Source organism: Copadichromis virginalis, linkage group LG11, assembly GCF_057382275.1.
Source record: "Copadichromis virginalis isolate Kocher_CV1m ecotype Utaka linkage group LG11, C_Virginalis_male_GT1.1, whole genome shotgun sequence".
Taxonomy (NCBI): domain Eukaryota; kingdom Metazoa; phylum Chordata; class Actinopteri; order Cichliformes; family Cichlidae; genus Copadichromis; species Copadichromis virginalis.
Window position 1 is genome coordinate 37605360 of NC_140628.1, and position 17484 is coordinate 37622843.

The 17484-nt window shown below is 41.3% G+C and overlaps 1 protein-coding gene across 1 annotated transcript; it reads left to right on the forward strand.

Moving 5' to 3' along the window:
* The first annotated feature begins 9755 nt into the window (after positions 1–9755).
* Positions 9756–15149, forward strand: LOC146699391 (ferric reductase 1-like). The gene is made up of 5 exons (XM_085472301.1): positions 9756–10546; positions 11152–11210; positions 11328–11465; positions 13016–13047; positions 13133–15149. Exons 1-5 carry the CDS (start codon positions 10422–10424, stop codon positions 13220–13222), a joined length of 444 nt encoding a protein of 147 aa, XP_085328427.1. The 5' UTR covers positions 9756–10421; the 3' UTR covers positions 13223–15149.
* The last annotated feature ends 2335 nt before the right edge of the window (positions 15150–17484 follow it).

Below are 17484 nucleotides of genomic sequence, written 5' to 3' on the forward strand. Positions count from 1 at the left end.
GGCCTTGTATAATAGCCCAACTGCAAAAGTAAAGATTAACGGTGAACTTTCAGATGCTTTCAAGCTTGAAAGGTCCACAAGACAAGGATGCCCACTGAGTCCACTCTTATTTGCTATTTTTATAGAGCCATTGGCTGAAAGGATTAGGCAGAATGGTAACATAAAAGGGATTAATATCACTGGAAGTGAGCAGAAATTGGCCTTGTTTGCAGATGACATTTTGGTTTACTTATCAAAACCTACCGAATCACTTATGGAGCTCATGTCAGTGTTAAAGGAGTATGGGCTATACTCGGGATATAAATTGAATATACAAAAAACACAAGTTCTTAGTAGCTTTTATAGCCCTCCCCAGAATCTGCTCAACAAATACAAACTAAGCTGGGACAAAAGAACTATCAAATATCTGGGCATAAACTTATCAATGGATATAACTAGCTTGGAAGAAATCAACTACCCCCTACTTAAAAAAGATATCATGCTAAATATTAGCATATGGTCTATCTAAGCATTTCTTCTAGAGTGGACATCATAAAAATGAATATGCTCCCAAAGATATTAAACTTATTCCAGTCTGTTTCTATAGAAAACCCTGATAGATACTTTGTAGAGTGGGATAGGACCCTCTCAAGATTTATATGGGCGGGTAAAAAGCCAAGAGTTAAGTTCAAAACACTTCAGCTTCCCAAAGATAAAGGAGGATTAGGCATCCCTTGCCTACAGGATTACTACAGGGCAACACAAATAAGAAATCTGGTGGGCTGGTGTAAACCCGGATACTGTTCAACAGAGAGATGAATCTGGCATTAATATTTGACATCACAACAGAGAGACGAATCTGGCATTAATATCTGACATCACAACAGAGAGACGAATCTGGCATTAATATCTGACATCACAACAGAGAGACGAATCTGGCATTGATATCTGACATCACAACAGAGAGACGAATCTGGCATTGATATCTGACATCACAACAGAGAGACGAATCTGGCATTAATATCTGACATCACAACAGAGAGACGAATCTGGCATTAATATCTGACATCACAACAGAGAGACGAATCTGGCATTGATATCTGACATCACAACAGAGAGACGAATCTGGCATTGATATCTGACATCACAACAGAGAGACGAATCTGGCATTGATATTTGACATCACAACAGAGAGACGAATCTGGCATTGATATCTGACATCACAACAGAGAGACGAATCTGGCATTAATATCTGACATCACAACAGAGAGACGAATCTGGCATTGATATTTGACATCACAACAGAGAGACGAATCTGGCATTGATATCTGACATCACAACAGAGAGACGAATCTGGCATTAATATCTGACATCACAACAGAGAGACGAATCTGGCATTGATATCTGACATCACAACAGAGAGACGAATCTGGCATTGATATTTGACATCACAACAGAGAGACGAATCTGGCATTGATATCTGACATCACAACAGAGAGACGAATCTGGCATTGATATCTGACATCACAACAGAGAGACGAATCTGGCATTAATATCTGACATCACAACAGAGAGATGAATCTGGCATTGATATCTGACATCACAACAGAGAGACGAATCTGGCATTAATATCTGACATCACAACAGAGAGACGAATCTGGCATTAATATCTGACATCACAACAGAGAGACGAATCTGGCATTGATATTTGACATCACAACAGAGAGACGAATCTGGCATTGATATTTGACATCACAACAGAGAGACGAATCTGGCATTAATATCTGACATCACAACAGAGAGACTGGATGTCAATGTCAGAAAGATGACTGTGATGTCAGAACCCTCTAAATCTTGTAATTGATAGATGGTAAATGGCCTGTATTTGCATAGCGCTTTACTAGTCCCTAAGGACCCCAAAGCACTTTACACATCCAGTCATCCACCCATTCACACACTGGTGATGGCAGCTACATTGTAGCCACAGCCACCCTGGGGCGCACTGACAGAGATATTTAATTCCAAATGATTTGACTGCATCATTGCGTCTTTGAGTTATGACCCAAACTCTCTATCAACTTTGTGAATAAATTCACGTCCCCCTGTGACCTGATAATTACACCACAGTTCAGATGGCATGAATGAGTCATGAGGTCACACCAACAGTGACAACATCAGCAGTGACATCACTAAAGTTGCCAGGTGAGTCCATAAATAGAACCCGTGACGTGGAGCAGGTACCGCCGTTTTGGACAATGCCACGACGCAGGTATAGACGCAGACATGCGAGGTCTTCTCGCCCCGTTCGCAGACACAAGAGACCCCACAAGGCCTCGGGTGTCCGCAGACGTGGGAGAAGATACCGTCGCAGACATTAGACAATCTCAATAAACATGTAGGATGAACATCAAAACTTTGGTCCAATCAAGTTTTTTTTAGATAACATATGTTGTTGTTGTTCTGTGTGTGTTTGTTATCAATGTTGTGGAAAAAAGTTAAGCTTAGTAAGCCATCAAGCACTGATCACTCGTAGAAGAGCACCAATAGGAGACAGAACTAATTAGAAGGTGTTATTATTCAGTCTGTACATCGAATAGAAGGCACTAACCACAAGGTGATCTTCAATTCATCTCTGTGTGAATGTGAACGGGGCGAGAAGACCCCCACTAACTGCATGTCCCTAGACTGTGGGAGGAAGCTCGAGAGAACATCCAGACTCCACACAAAGACCCCGGCCTGATGAGGCTAGGGTCCTGAGTTCGATACCCTAAACTGAACGCAGGACAGAGGAAGGGATGGGTGATGTTCATGTGCGCCCAGGTGTATGATGTGGCTCTTTGTCTGTGACTGGTTGGCTGTCCCAGCCCTGGCCCTTCATGTATTTCAGTAATGTCCTTTTCTCCCGTCTCGTTTACATGTTTTTCCCTTGTGACCCATTCCTTCTGTCACGTGTGTTTCCCCCCCAGCCATCATGTTCTGTTTGTGCTTAGTTATGTCCATGTCTTATCTCCTGTCCCCTTTTCCCTCTGTATGTATTCACAGTGTACGTGTTCCTCGTCGGCTCGTCATGCTAAGTCTGCGTGTCTTATTCCGTCATGTGTCATGTATCACTCCAAATCTCACTGACTTTAACTAATAATAACTGTTTGCTGAGTGTTATGTCTAAAAGGTATTGCACAATCGCCTCTAGTAGAGGATCAGGTTTGTTTTCCACTGATAATGGATTTTAACATGACTGACCAATGATTGTGGAGCACGTCAATGTAGGATCTTATAAATACAACGAGCAAACTTAAATGTTTTAAAATGTTCAAAAAATTAATGTATTATATTTCTGAAGTATGACGGAAGGAAAAAGTTAAATTTTTTTCATATTTTAAAAAAAAATCCATGGGTTTAATGGGTCCATCATCACTATATTGAGGGCCTTGTATAATAGCCCAACTGCAAAAGTAAAGATTAACGGTGAACTTTCAGATGCTTTCAAGCTTGAAAGGTCCACAAGACAAGGATGCCCACTGAGTCCACTCTTATTTGCTATTTTTATAGAGCCATTGGCTGAAAGGATTAGGCAGAATGGTAACATAAAAGGGATTAATATCACTGGAAGTGAGCAGAAATTGGCCTTGTTTGCAGATGACATTTTGGTTTACTTATCAAAACCTACCGAATCACTTATGGAGCTCATGTCAGTGTTAAAGGAGTATGGGCTATACTCGGGATATAAATTGAATATACAAAAAACACAAGTTCTTAGTAGCTTTTATAGCCCTCCCCAGAATCTGCTCAACAAATACAAACTAAGCTGGGACAAAAGAACTATCAAATATCTGGGCATAAACTTATCAATGGATATAACTAGCTTGGAAGAAATCAACTACCCCCTACTTAAAAAAGATATCATGCTAAATATTAGCATATGGTCTATCTAAGCATTTCTTCTAGAGTGGACATCATAAAAATGAATATGCTCCCAAAGATATTAAACTTATTCCAGTCTGTTTCTATAGAAAACCCTGATAGATACTTTGTAGAGTGGGATAGGACCCTCTCAAGATTTATATGGGCGGGTAAAAAGCCAAGAGTTAAGTTCAAAACACTTCAGCTTCCCAAAGATAAAGGAGGATTAGGCATCCCTTGCCTACAGGATTACTACAGGGCAACACAAATAAGAAATCTGGTGGGCTGGTGTAAACCCGGATACTGTTCAACAGAGAGATGAATCTGGCATTAATATTTGACATCACAACAGAGAGACGAATCTGGCATTAATATCTGACATCACAACAGAGAGACGAATCTGGCATTAATATCTGACATCACAACAGAGAGACGAATCTGGCATTGATATCTGACATCACAACAGAGAGACGAATCTGGCATTGATATCTGACATCACAACAGAGAGACGAATCTGGCATTAATATCTGACATCACAACAGAGAGACGAATCTGGCATTAATATCTGACATCACAACAGAGAGACGAATCTGGCATTGATATCTGACATCACAACAGAGAGACGAATCTGGCATTAATATCTGACATCACAACAGAGAGACGAATCTGGCATTGATATTTGACATCACAACAGAGAGACGAATCTGGCATTGATATTTGACATCACAACAGAGAGACGAATCTGGCATTAATATCTGACATCACAACAGAGAGACTGGATGTCAATGTCAGAAAGATGACTGTGATGTCAGAACCCTCTAAATCTTGTAATTTACAGATGGTAAATGGCCTGTATTTGCATAGCGCTTTACTAGTCCCTAAGGACCCCAAAGCACTTTACACATCCAGTCATCCACCCATTCACACACTGGTGATGGCAGCTACATTGTAGCCACAGCCACCCTGGGGCGCACTGACAGAGATATTTAATTCCAAATGATTTGACTGCATCATTGCGTCTTTGAGTTATGACCCAAACTCTCTATCAACTTTGTGAATAAATTCACGTCCCCCTGTGACCTCATAATTACACCACAGTTCAGATGGCATGAATGAGTCATGAGGTCACACCAACAGTGACAACATCAGCAGTGACATCACTAAAGTTGCCAGGTGAGTCCATAAATAGAACCCGTGACGTGGAGCAGGTACCGCCGTTTTGGACAATGCCACGACGCAGGTATAGACGCAGACATGCGAGGTCTTCTCGCCCCGTTCGCAGACACAAGAGACCCCACAAGGCCTCGGGTGTCCGCAGACGTGGGAGAAGATACCGTCGCAGACATTAGACAATCTCAATAAACATGTAGGATGAACATCAAAACTTTGGTCCAATCAAGTTTTTTTTAGATAACATATGTTGTTGTTGTTCTGTGTGTGTTTGTTATCAATGTTGTGGAAAAAAGTTAAGCTTAGTAAGCCATCAAGCACTGATCACTCGTAGAAGAGCACCAATAGGAGACAGAACTAATTAGAAGGTGTTATTATTCAGTCTGTACATCGAATAGAAGGCACTAACCACAAGGTGATCTTCAATTCATCTCTGTGTGAATGTGAACGGGGCGAGAAGACCCCCACTAACTGCATGTCCCTAGACTGTGGGAGGAAGCTCGAGAGAACATCCAGACTCCACACAAAGACCCCGGCCTGATGAGGCTAGGGTCCTGAGTTCGATACCCTAAACTGAACGCAGGACAGAGGAAGGGATGGGTGATGTTCATGTGCGCCCAGGTGTATGATGTGGCTCTTTGTCTGTGACTGGTTGGCTGTCCCAGCCCTGGCCCTTCATGTATTTCAGTAATGTCCTTTTCTCCCGTCTCGTTTACATGTTTTTCCCTTGTGACCCATTCCTTCTGTCACGTGTGTTTCCCCCCCAGCCATCATGTTCTGTTTGTGCTTAGTTATGTCCATGTCTTATCTCCTGTCCCCTTTTCCCTCTGTATGTATTCACAGTGTACGTGTTCCTCGTCGGCTCGTCATGCTAAGTCTGCGTGTCTTATTCCGTCATGTGTCATGTATCACTCCAAATCTCACTGACTTTAACTAATAATAACTGTTTGCTGAGTGTTATGTCTAAAAGGTATTGCACAATCGCCTCTAGTAGAGGATCAGGTTTGTTTTCCACTGATAATGGATTTTAACATGACTGACCAATGATTGTGGAGCACGTCAATGTAGGATCTTATAAATACAACGAGCAAACTTAAATGTTTTAAAATGTTCAAAAAATTAATGTATTATATTTCTGAAGTATGACGGAAGGAAAAAGTTAAATTTTTTTCATATTTTAAAAAAAAATCCATGGGTTTAATGGGTCCATCATCACTATATTGAGGGCCTTGTATAATAGCCCAACTGCAAAAGTAAAGATTAACGGTGAACTTTCAGATGCTTTCAAGCTTGAAAGGTCCACAAGACAAGGATGCCCACTGAGTCCACTCTTATTTGCTATTTTTATAGAGCCATTGGCTGAAAGGATTAGGCAGAATGGTAACATAAAAGGGATTAATATCACTGGAAGTGAGCAGAAATTGGCCTTGTTTGCAGATGACATTTTGGTTTACTTATCAAAACCTACCGAATCACTTATGGAGCTCATGTCAGTGTTAAAGGAGTATGGGCTATACTCGGGATATAAATTGAATATACAAAAAACACAAGTTCTTAGTAGCTTTTATAGCCCTCCCCAGAATCTGCTCAACAAATACAAACTAAGCTGGGACAAAAGAACTATCAAATATCTGGGCATAAACTTATCAATGGATATAACTAGCTTGGAAGAAATCAACTACCCCCTACTTAAAAAAGATATCATGCTAAATATTAGCATATGGTCTATCTAAGCATTTCTTCTAGAGTGGACATCATAAAAATGAATATGCTCCCAAAGATATTAAACTTATTCCAGTCTGTTTCTATAGAAAACCCTGATAGATACTTTGTAGAGTGGGATAGGACCCTCTCAAGATTTATATGGGCGGGTAAAAAGCCAAGAGTTAAGTTCAAAACACTTCAGCTTCCCAAAGATAAAGGAGGATTAGGCATCCCTTGCCTACAGGATTACTACAGGGCAACACAAATAAGAAATCTGGTGGGCTGGTGTAAACCCGGATACTGTTCAACAGAGAGACGAATCTGGCATTAATATCTGACATCACAACAGAGAGACGAATCTGGCATTAATATCTGACATCACAACAGAGAGACGAATCTGGCATTGATATCTGACATCACAACAGAGAGACGAATCTGGCATTGATATCTGACATCACAACAGAGAGACGAATCTGGCATTGATATTTGACATCACAACAGAGAGACGAATCTGGCATTAATATCTGACATCACAACAGAGAGACGAATCTGGCATTGATATCTGACATCACAACAGAGAGACGAATCTGGCATTGATATCTGACATCACAACAGAGAGACGAATCTGGCATTAATATTTGACATCACAACAGAGAGACGAATCTGGCATTAATATCTGACATCACAACAGAGAGACGAATCTGGCATTGATATCTGACATCACAACAGAGAGACGAATCTGGCATTGATATCTGACATCACAACAGAGAGACGAATCTGGCATTAATATCTGACATCACAACAGAGAGACGAATCTGGCATTAATATCTGACATCACAACAGAGAGACGAATCTGGCATTAATATCTGACATCACAACAGAGAGACGAATCTGGCATTGATATTTGACATCACAACAGAGAGACGAATCTGGCATTGATATTTGACATCACAACAGAGAGACGAATCTGGCATTAATATCTGACATCACAACAGAGAGACGAATCTGGCATTGATATTTGACATCACAACAGAGAGACGAATCTGGCATTGATATCTGACATCACAACAGAGAGACGAATCTGGCATTGATATCTGACATCACAACAGAGAGACGAATCTGGCATTAATATCTGACATCACAACAGAGAGACGAATCTGGCATTGATATCTGACATCACAACAGAGAGACGAATCTGGCATTAATATCTGACATCACAACAGAGAGACGAATCTGGCATTGATATTTGACATCACAACAGAGAGACGAATCTGGCATTAATATCTGACATCACAACAGAGAGACGAATCTGGCATTGATATTTGACATCACAACAGAGAGACGAATCTGGCATTGATATCTGACATCACAACAGAGAGACGAATCTGGCATCGATATCTGACATCACAACAGAGAGACGAATCTGGCATTAATATCTGACATCACAACAGAGAGACGAATCTGGCATTGATATTTGACATCACAACAGAGAGACGAATCTGGCATTAATATCTGACATCACAACAGAGAGACGAATCTGGCATTGATATTTGACATCACAACAGAGAGACGAATCTGGCATTGATATCTGACATCACAACAGAGAGACGAATCTGGCATTGATATCTGACATCACAACAGAGAGACGAATCTGGCATTGATATTTGACATCACAACAGAGAGACGAATCTGGCATTGATATCTGACATCACAACAGAGAGACGAATCTGGCATTGATATCTGACATCACAACAGAGAGACGAATCTGGCATTGATATCTGACATCACAACAGAGAGACGAATCTGGCATTGATATTTGACATCACAACAGAGAGACGAATCTGGCATTGATATCTGACATCACAACAGAGAGACGAATCTGGCATTGATATCTGACATCACAACAGAGAGACGAATCTGGCATTGATATCTGACATCACAACAGAGAGACGAATCTGGCATTGATATCTGACATCACAACAGAGAGACGAATCTGGCATTAATATCTGACATCACAACAGAGAGACGAATCTGGCATTGATATCTGACATCATAACAGAGAGACGAATCTGGCATTGATATTTGACATCACAACAGAGAGACGAATCTGGCATTGATATCTGACATCACAACAGAGAGACGAATCTGGCATTGATATCTGACATCACAACAGAGAGACGAATCTGGCATTGATATCTGACATCACAACAGAGAGACGAATCTGGCATTGATATCTGACATCACAACAGAGAGACGAATCTGGCATTAATATCTGACATCACAACAGAGAGACGAATCTGGCATTGACATTTGATATCACAACAGAGAGACTGGATGTCAATGTCAGAAAGATGACTGTGATGTCAGAACCCTCTAAATCTTGTAATTTACAGATGGTAAATGGCCTGTATTTGCATAGCGCTTTACTAGTCCCTAAGGACCCCAAAGCACTTTACACATCCAGTCATCCACCCATTCACACACTGGTGATGGCAGCTACATTGTAGCCACAGCCACCCTGGGGCGCACTGACAGAGATATTTAATTCCAAATGATTTGACTGCATCATTGCGTCTTTGAGTTATGACCCAAACTCTCTATCAACTTTGTGAATAAATTCACGTCCCCCTGTGACCTCATAATTACACCACAGTTCAGATGGCATGAATGAGTCATGAGGTCACACCAACAGTGACAACATCAGCAGTGACATCACTAAAGTTGCCAGGTGAGTCCATAAATAGAACCCGTGACGTGGAGCAGGTACCGCCGTTTTGGACAATGCCACGACGCAGGTATAGACGCAGACATGCGAGGTCTTCTCGCCCCGTTCGCAGACACAAGAGACCCCACAAGGCCTCGGGTGTCCGCAGACGTGGGAGAAGATACCGTCGCAGACATTAGACAATCTCAATAAACATGTAGGATGAACATCAAAACTTTGGTCCAATCAAGTTTTTTTTAGATAACATATGTTGTTGTTGTTCTGTGTGTGTTTGTTATCAATGTTGTGGAAAAAAGTTAAGCTTAGTAAGCCATCAAGCACTGATCACTCGTAGAAGAGCACCAATAGGAGACAGAACTAATTAGAAGGTGTTATTATTCAGTCTGTACATCGAATAGAAGGCACTAACCACAAGGTGATCTTCAATTCATCTCTGTGTGAATGTGAACGGGGCGAGAAGACCCCCACTAACTGCATGTCCCTAGACTGTGGGAGGAAGCTCGAGAGAACATCCAGACTCCACACAAAGACCCCGGCCTGATGAGGCTAGGGTCCTGAGTTCGATACCCTAAACTGAACGCAGGACAGAGGAAGGGATGGGTGATGTTCATGTGCGCCCAGGTGTATGATGTGGCTCTTTGTCTGTGACTGGTTGGCTGTCCCAGCCCTGGCCCTTCATGTATTTCAGTAATGTCCTTTTCTCCCGTCTCGTTTACATGTTTTTCCCTTGTGACCCATTCCTTCTGTCACGTGTGTTTCCCCCCCAGCCATCATGTTCTGCTTGTGCTTAGTTATGTCCATGTCTTATCTCCTCCAGTCTGCAAGTTGCATCCACAGGCAAGATTAATATACCCCTTCAAAGTGTTTTTTTTTTTTTTCTCTTGATATTCATTAAGCACTCTTTAGTTGTGTGTTTCAGCTCTCAGACTGATATTTATGCCCCATGATTAGCACTGTTAATGTGTTTGGTATCCAGGGAGCACATCCAGTGTTGGGGTGCCTGGTTATGATCCTCTCACTCATCCAGCCTATCGGGGCCTTGCTGCGCTGCGGACCACAACATCACCTGTATGTATCCATCTGTGTGTGTTTAATTAATATACTATATCATGCCTATACACATTTAAGAATACTCTGTTCAAATATTATTTAAAAAAAAAATTAAAAATGGCCTCACTTTTTTTTTCTCTACAATTATTTAACAAATTTTGAAAACACGATAAACCAAAGGAATGGGGCAGTACATGCTTAATGACTAAATGCACTGCTCACGCGGCAAAGTGAGGTTATAAAGTTATTTGATAACCCTAAGAGTTGTATTCATACTTCAGCCATAAAAGTTTTTAAAATTTCAAACTTTTGCAAAGTGTAGCCTGCATGTGCTTTATCAGAGCACACTTTCACACTGAAACACCAAGTAGGAAACTAATTTGCACATGACTCGTGAAAGTTATTCCTTCCTCTTAGTAATAATGGTGCTTTTAATAAATATAGCCTGGTTGTAGCTTTGGAGGCCAGACTCAGTAAATGAAATATTTTTTAAGTGAAATATAGATTTAGTAAAATTGTATGTTCAGTAATGATACTTGTTTTCATAAATTGGATGCAGGAGAAATCTTAGACAAGAACTTCAGAAGCTGATGATTTTATAGTTCTTCTCTTTTCTTTGATAGGAGGTATCTGTTCAACTGGACACATTTTTTAAATGCGGTGGTAATAAAATCTATAGCTGGTAAGCTTGTGTTTTACTTCATTCTACCATCTTGCATATATGCTAACATTTTCAATAGCAGACACACTGTCACCCATGCTGCTCGTCTTAAAATGCCTGCTTCTTTGTGTCACACAGTGGCAGCCATATTTACAGGCCTGGACAGGATTGACAGTGATGATGGGTGGCTATTGAAAGTGATGGGTGGCTTCTTTGCCTGGGAAGTTCTCTTCATCATCATTTTGGAGGTCCATGATTGGGTAGTTAAACACAGAGGTAAGCCTTTTTTTTTGCATTTCAGTGATGAAGGAAAAAATCATCACTACCCATATACACTTTAATGACAAAAACCAATCTAGACCCAACAGTCCATTTGCACGGTGAAGAGCCACCTGATCAGTTCAGCAGCATTTAGCTGACTGAGCGAAGAGTATAACCCCTGTACACCTCAGAATGTGGTTGGATGGGTAAAATAAACAGCACTGTATCACAAGATTTTCTGTGTATAACACAGCAGCATCAAATATTTGTCACGGTACGGCATGGCACACCGTGGAAGGAGTGGGGAAGGAGGACCCAGGCGCGGTGCTCTACGTATAGACAGTGTTTATTTACAGAGGGTGATATCAAACAACAATAAATCCCCGTGTTTCTCCCCAGACTCCCGTGTCGTGTCCTCCAAGTGCTCTCTGCTCCCGTGTCTGCACTCCCGGTGCTCGCTGCTCCTTAAGCCTTCCACGCTCCTCCTGCGGGAAACAATAGCGGCAGCAGTCAGGACACTGAACAATGGCAGGCATACACTACACGACCAAAACCTAAACTGGGTAACTAACATGGAGTCCCAAGCAATGATCCCGCGTCGGTGGGAGCTCCAAGACTCTCTTAAGTAGCTCCCCCGACGAGGCCTGATCAGCAGCAGGTGTGTGGCTTCGGGTGTGGCCAGTCCCCTTGCAGGGCCACACCCTCCAGGCCTGACGCCGCCTATAAACAAGTGCTCAGCCACCCACACACACATATACACAAGCACAGGGAAGGGGGAGCAACACCAGAATACACAGCAATAATAATAATAATAATATAATACATGACTGCTCAGGGATCCTGGGTCGCCCAGTCCCAGGACCCTGACAATATTGGTATTTATGAATTGATGAGTGAAAACGCGTAAGAATGTCTCAATGGTAGTCTGCTGGAACAAAAGCTGTTACACTTTAACTGTGCTGAAGTACAGCGACAAAGGAATCTTTATCTTTCGATTTATTAAATGCATGAAAATACTCTGGGAATACTATACACGAAGGCTCAGCTCATGCACCACCAACCTAATGTTATCAGAGAGAACTTGCATTGAATTGTCTCAACTGAGACTATCCAATTTTGGACACGTGTAGTTTGACAATGCTGTGGCTCAATGTGTGGCTCAGTCACACAAATTATTAAAAAAAAATATGATCACAACCTCTTTGTGTCTACAAAAACTGGTTAATGTTTGGTGATTTTTAAAAAATGTTTTACCCCCCCGTGCCGCACACACTTTCCATGACCAATGGCAACTTGACATGCTAAATGTTTACATAGAGCTTCCAGCACATTGTTATCGTTCTGAAAGTTGTTGTTTTTTTGTTTTTTTTCAATCACCACAACTACTCAACTCGACTCAATTTTATTTAAATTGATTTCAAATTGTTCTTCTTCTGTTAAAGCTTAAAACGAATATCATAACTCAACCTGTATAAATAAAATGATTAAAAACATAGCTGACTGCTTTAGTTCACTTCAGTTAATGTGCCCTGCAATATTTCACTGTTCTTTGCTCTGGGTTTCAGATGATACTGCTGATCAAATGGAATCAGCATTGGTAAGCTGAAAGAAATATAAAAGCAAGCAATCACTGATTGCCACAAGATGGAGTATTTCTAATATAATTTTACTTTTTTTGTCAGGTCAAAGGTGACAGTTGCCTGATCGCTGTGTACCTTCTGGGAAACCTTTGCTTTTTGGTGGCACTTCTGGTTGGAATTGGAGAAAAATGAGCAGCAGCAGAATCTTCCAGAGTGTTTCCCTGTAGTTTTGTTGAATTTTATCATCAATTTTAACATACTTGATGAGAGACTGCACTGGAAATTCAGACCCACTGATGCATCAGTTGGCGAATCCTGGAAAGTTTCTCAGTAATGTCTTTAAAAAATATTACTTATGTTTTTTTTCTCTTTTGCTTTTAGTTGATAATTAAGGTGTACTTTCAATCAGCATTCAATTTCACTGGGCCAAGCATTACTGTCGTGTGTGTGTGTGTGTGTGTGTGTGTGTGTATAATATGTCTCACAGTTGCAAAGAAAGAAGTAGTTTCAGTCGCCTTTAGCCTCCACTCTGGCTGCCAGGTAAACCAGTTTCATTTTACAAGCTGGTTACATTTTTTAAGCCAAACAGCAATTTTGTATTAAAAAGTACTTTTAACAATTTTTCCTTTTACATTTTTAAATCAGGTCAACTCGACCCACATCATAATGGGAGGGTTAAAGCCCTTTTCACACATTAACATCTGTTAATATGACAGCATCTATGTATGAATCTGCACCTTTGTCACTTTCATTTGAAAAAAAAAAAACTGTCATTGATTCAGCTCCTGAACTTCCCATTTAATGTACATTTTTTCATATATTTCTAATAATCTTGCTGTCAATAACAACTGACAATAAGACAACAAATTTTTAACTTCATTAAATTGAAAATTATGTATGTCAGTGTAGTAGTGTTAAATGCTTACCAGGTTCAGATGCAAATGAAGAAACTCCACTCAGGCAAGTCTGCTGGACCAGATGGAGTGAGTCCCCTCAAGGCCTGTGCCCCCCAGCTTTGTGGAGTCTTCCATAAACTGTTCATGCTGAGTCTGAAGAGGGTCCCAGTGCTGTGGAAGACATCAAGCCTCGTCCCTGTACCAAAGACGCCACGTCCCAGTGGCCCCCAGGATTACAGGCCTGTGACACTGACCTCCCACATCATGAAGACCCTGGAAAGGCTCATCCTGGACCAGATCTCACCCATTGTCAGACCACATCAGGATCCCATTCAATTTGCTTACCAGCCCCGTCTCACAGGACGCCATCATCTATCTGCTCAATCGTGTCTACATCCACCCGGACCAGCCGGCGAGCACTGTGAGGTTCATGTTTTTTTTACTTTTCCAGTGCTTGGTGATAAGCTAACAGCGATGCAGGGGGATGCTTCTCTAGTGTCCTGGATTGTTGATTACCTGACAGGAAGACCACAATATGTGCGTCTTCCACATTGTGTGTCTGACAAGGTAATCAGCAACACAGGAGCACCATAAGGGACCATCCTCTCCCCCTTCCTCTTCACCCTCTACACCACAGACTTCAGCCGCTGCACAGAGACCTGCATCTTCAGAAGTTTTGATGTAAATTTGTAAGTTTTGATGTAAGTAAATTTGCGGTCAATTTAGACTCAATTCAAAATCTCCTACTTGGGACGAACACTAAATGTAAATAGCTGACTTTCTAAATAAACCTATCCATCTTTGCAAGGTCAATTTTTGCTTTCATTAAATTCCAAATGTTTAGCCATAATTAGCTTAGCTGTCCTACTCTTGTTACTGCTCTTTCCTACTGCTGTTACAATCAAATGAACATCTCTGCAAAGATAAATTAGCTGAGACCTTAGGTTGATGGTAGTTACTAGCAAACACAGAAACTTACATACACTATATAGTACAGTTCTATGATACATCACCAAATAGAACAATTTGTGGCAATGCAGACAAGCAGAGAAACAGTTTAATTAGTTGAATTTGTTCACTTGATCGGAGGTGTGTTTCCTGCAGATATACAACATCGGATCTCAATGATTTTAAATGAGTAAAAGCCCTTGTGCGTTTAACCGGATTATTTATACCTTTAACATTCCAGCTTATAAAACGAAGAGCAGATGACTTTGCGAGCTTGCCATTCAGGTACCAAAATGCAGGTGCAGAAAAAATATGTCCCAACCTCTGGAATAATAAATCTTTCGTGCTTGAATCGATACGGTCCAATATCCTCTTTTCAGAGCTAGCAATAGCTCTCATAATCTCACTCATGTCATGGGGTGGTGCCTCCGGTCTGTCATCAGCATGGTCCTGTCAGGATCTGACGGCGCCCTGACCGGTCGACCTGCCAGTGTGTGTGTGTGTGTGTGTGTGTGTGTGTGTGTGTGTGTGTGTGTGTGTGTGTGTGTGTTCACCCAGGGATTGACGGAGGATTTACGGACACTAAGGAAGCACTTGGAGGAGAGACGGGCACTCACTACTAGGGCTGGGTATCGTCACTGATTTCTAGAATCGATTCAATTCCGATTCACAAGGTCCCGAATCGATTCGATCCACGATTCGATTTAATTCGATTCGATTCGATTTAAATCTGGGAAATTTTGACAGTCAGAAATATTATAATTCAGATCAGTACATTTACATATTTTTGTATCAATAAAAAGGAAGCTGACACACGCAAGACTTTATCAAAGGTGTAAGCATCACAGCAGATGCCTTTGTGTCAAAGTAGCTGAAGATAAAACACAGAAAAACATGAAGGTGGTTTTCCTGGCCTGGGATTTTATAAAAATATTCTGCAGTACATCAAAAACGAAAGAAAACCATTAATCAACATATGAACATTACCTCTGAAGTTACAGAGGTTTTATTAGAGACACGGTTAAGCGTTTTGCATTTTGAATAATTTTAAAAAGTTTAAATTTGTTCAGTATTGAACAGCAGAAATGAGGTTTTCTTTTCGGAAGAATGTAAAAGGGAAAAAAACAGCGGCCGACAGCGCTGTAAACAACGGTAGACTTGTGCATAACAAGCAAGCGAATAATGAAGAAAGGGAAACTGTTCTTGAAGTACACAGAGAGAGAGAGAGAGGGCGAGAGAGAGACAGAGAGAGAGAGAGACAGAGAGAGAGAGAGGGCGAGAGAGAGACAGAGAGAGAGAGAGACAGAGAGAGAGAGAGGGCTGTGCATCGCGGTGGAAGCAAAACAGTAAAAGTCAGAGTGAATTCATGACGATGTTTATGTGAATCTTCTTTTGCTGCTGGTTCGGTCAATATTGTTTGGAAAGAGATCAAACTAACAGCTTTAGAATCAGCGCATAAAGGGCGTGAACACAAAGCGCGGACCCGCCGACAGATCAGAATCAGTGAGCTGTCGGCTTTCAGCCCCGACCGTGTCCGTGCCGTCGGGTGAGAAAGGCGACATCTAAATGATTCTGATCCGCGGGTCGTGCTGTGTGTTTAAGTCTTTGTGCAGAATCCGTGTTCCTGCTCTCATTTACTGTCTTAGCTGTTTGGTGGTTCTTGAAATTTTGTGAGATGTCACCAGAGATTCTGGCATTTCGGGCAAAATAAATTTATATTAAAAAAATCGATTCAGGATTTTAATTAATCGATTTTACGTTATCCAAGCCATAATCGATCTTAATCAATGAATCGATTATAAAAACCCACCCCTACTCACTACCACGCACGGGCTTACACGGAAGGAGGGACGCACTATCACCATTGTTGCACATTTGAGCTGTTGTCACATTGCTGCACTGTAAATAAATGCACTGTCATTATTTCTGAGCTCCGCGCCTGAGTCCACTCTTTAACAACCGTGACAGGTCCGAGGCTTTTGCGGCCTGCTCTTTCCCCGATCTAGTTTTGCTCATATTTCGTACACCGTAGCCTTGAAGATGTAAAAAGTGCCTCAGAGCAGCACACGGGCGTGTTATCGTACTGTTGTTAAAAGTTCGTTAGTTTTGGAGCAATGGAATTATGAAACAAGTTAGTCCATTGAGGAGCCCTGTACAACACGTCTTCACATGGCTACCAGACACGCCCCCCGTCATTTTGTTATTATTCAATTCAGAACTGCCCAGACCAGACACAGTGACGTTTCACCAGAATCCCTTTGATCTCTGGTCTTCTTTATGACATCAGCACACGAAAACCTATAAATAGGGGAGAGGTTCTCACTCTTGTCAGTCTTTCAAAGAGAGTGGAAGAATTCACTAGGCAGGAAAACACTTAAACTACTCGAAACTTGCGTTTCTGACACAGTCGACGGTATTTTTAAAAAATCTTTTAGTTGGTACAGAGATTTAGCATCAACTTCAATTTGAAATATGAGTCTGTCAAATCCTGTTGTATGCAACATGAGAGCCGAGAACGAAAAACTTAAACAGCAAATCAAAGAGCTGAAAAATGAGAATAAAACTCTCAAACAACAAAACTCTACCATACGTGACCTTAAAGTCGAGAAC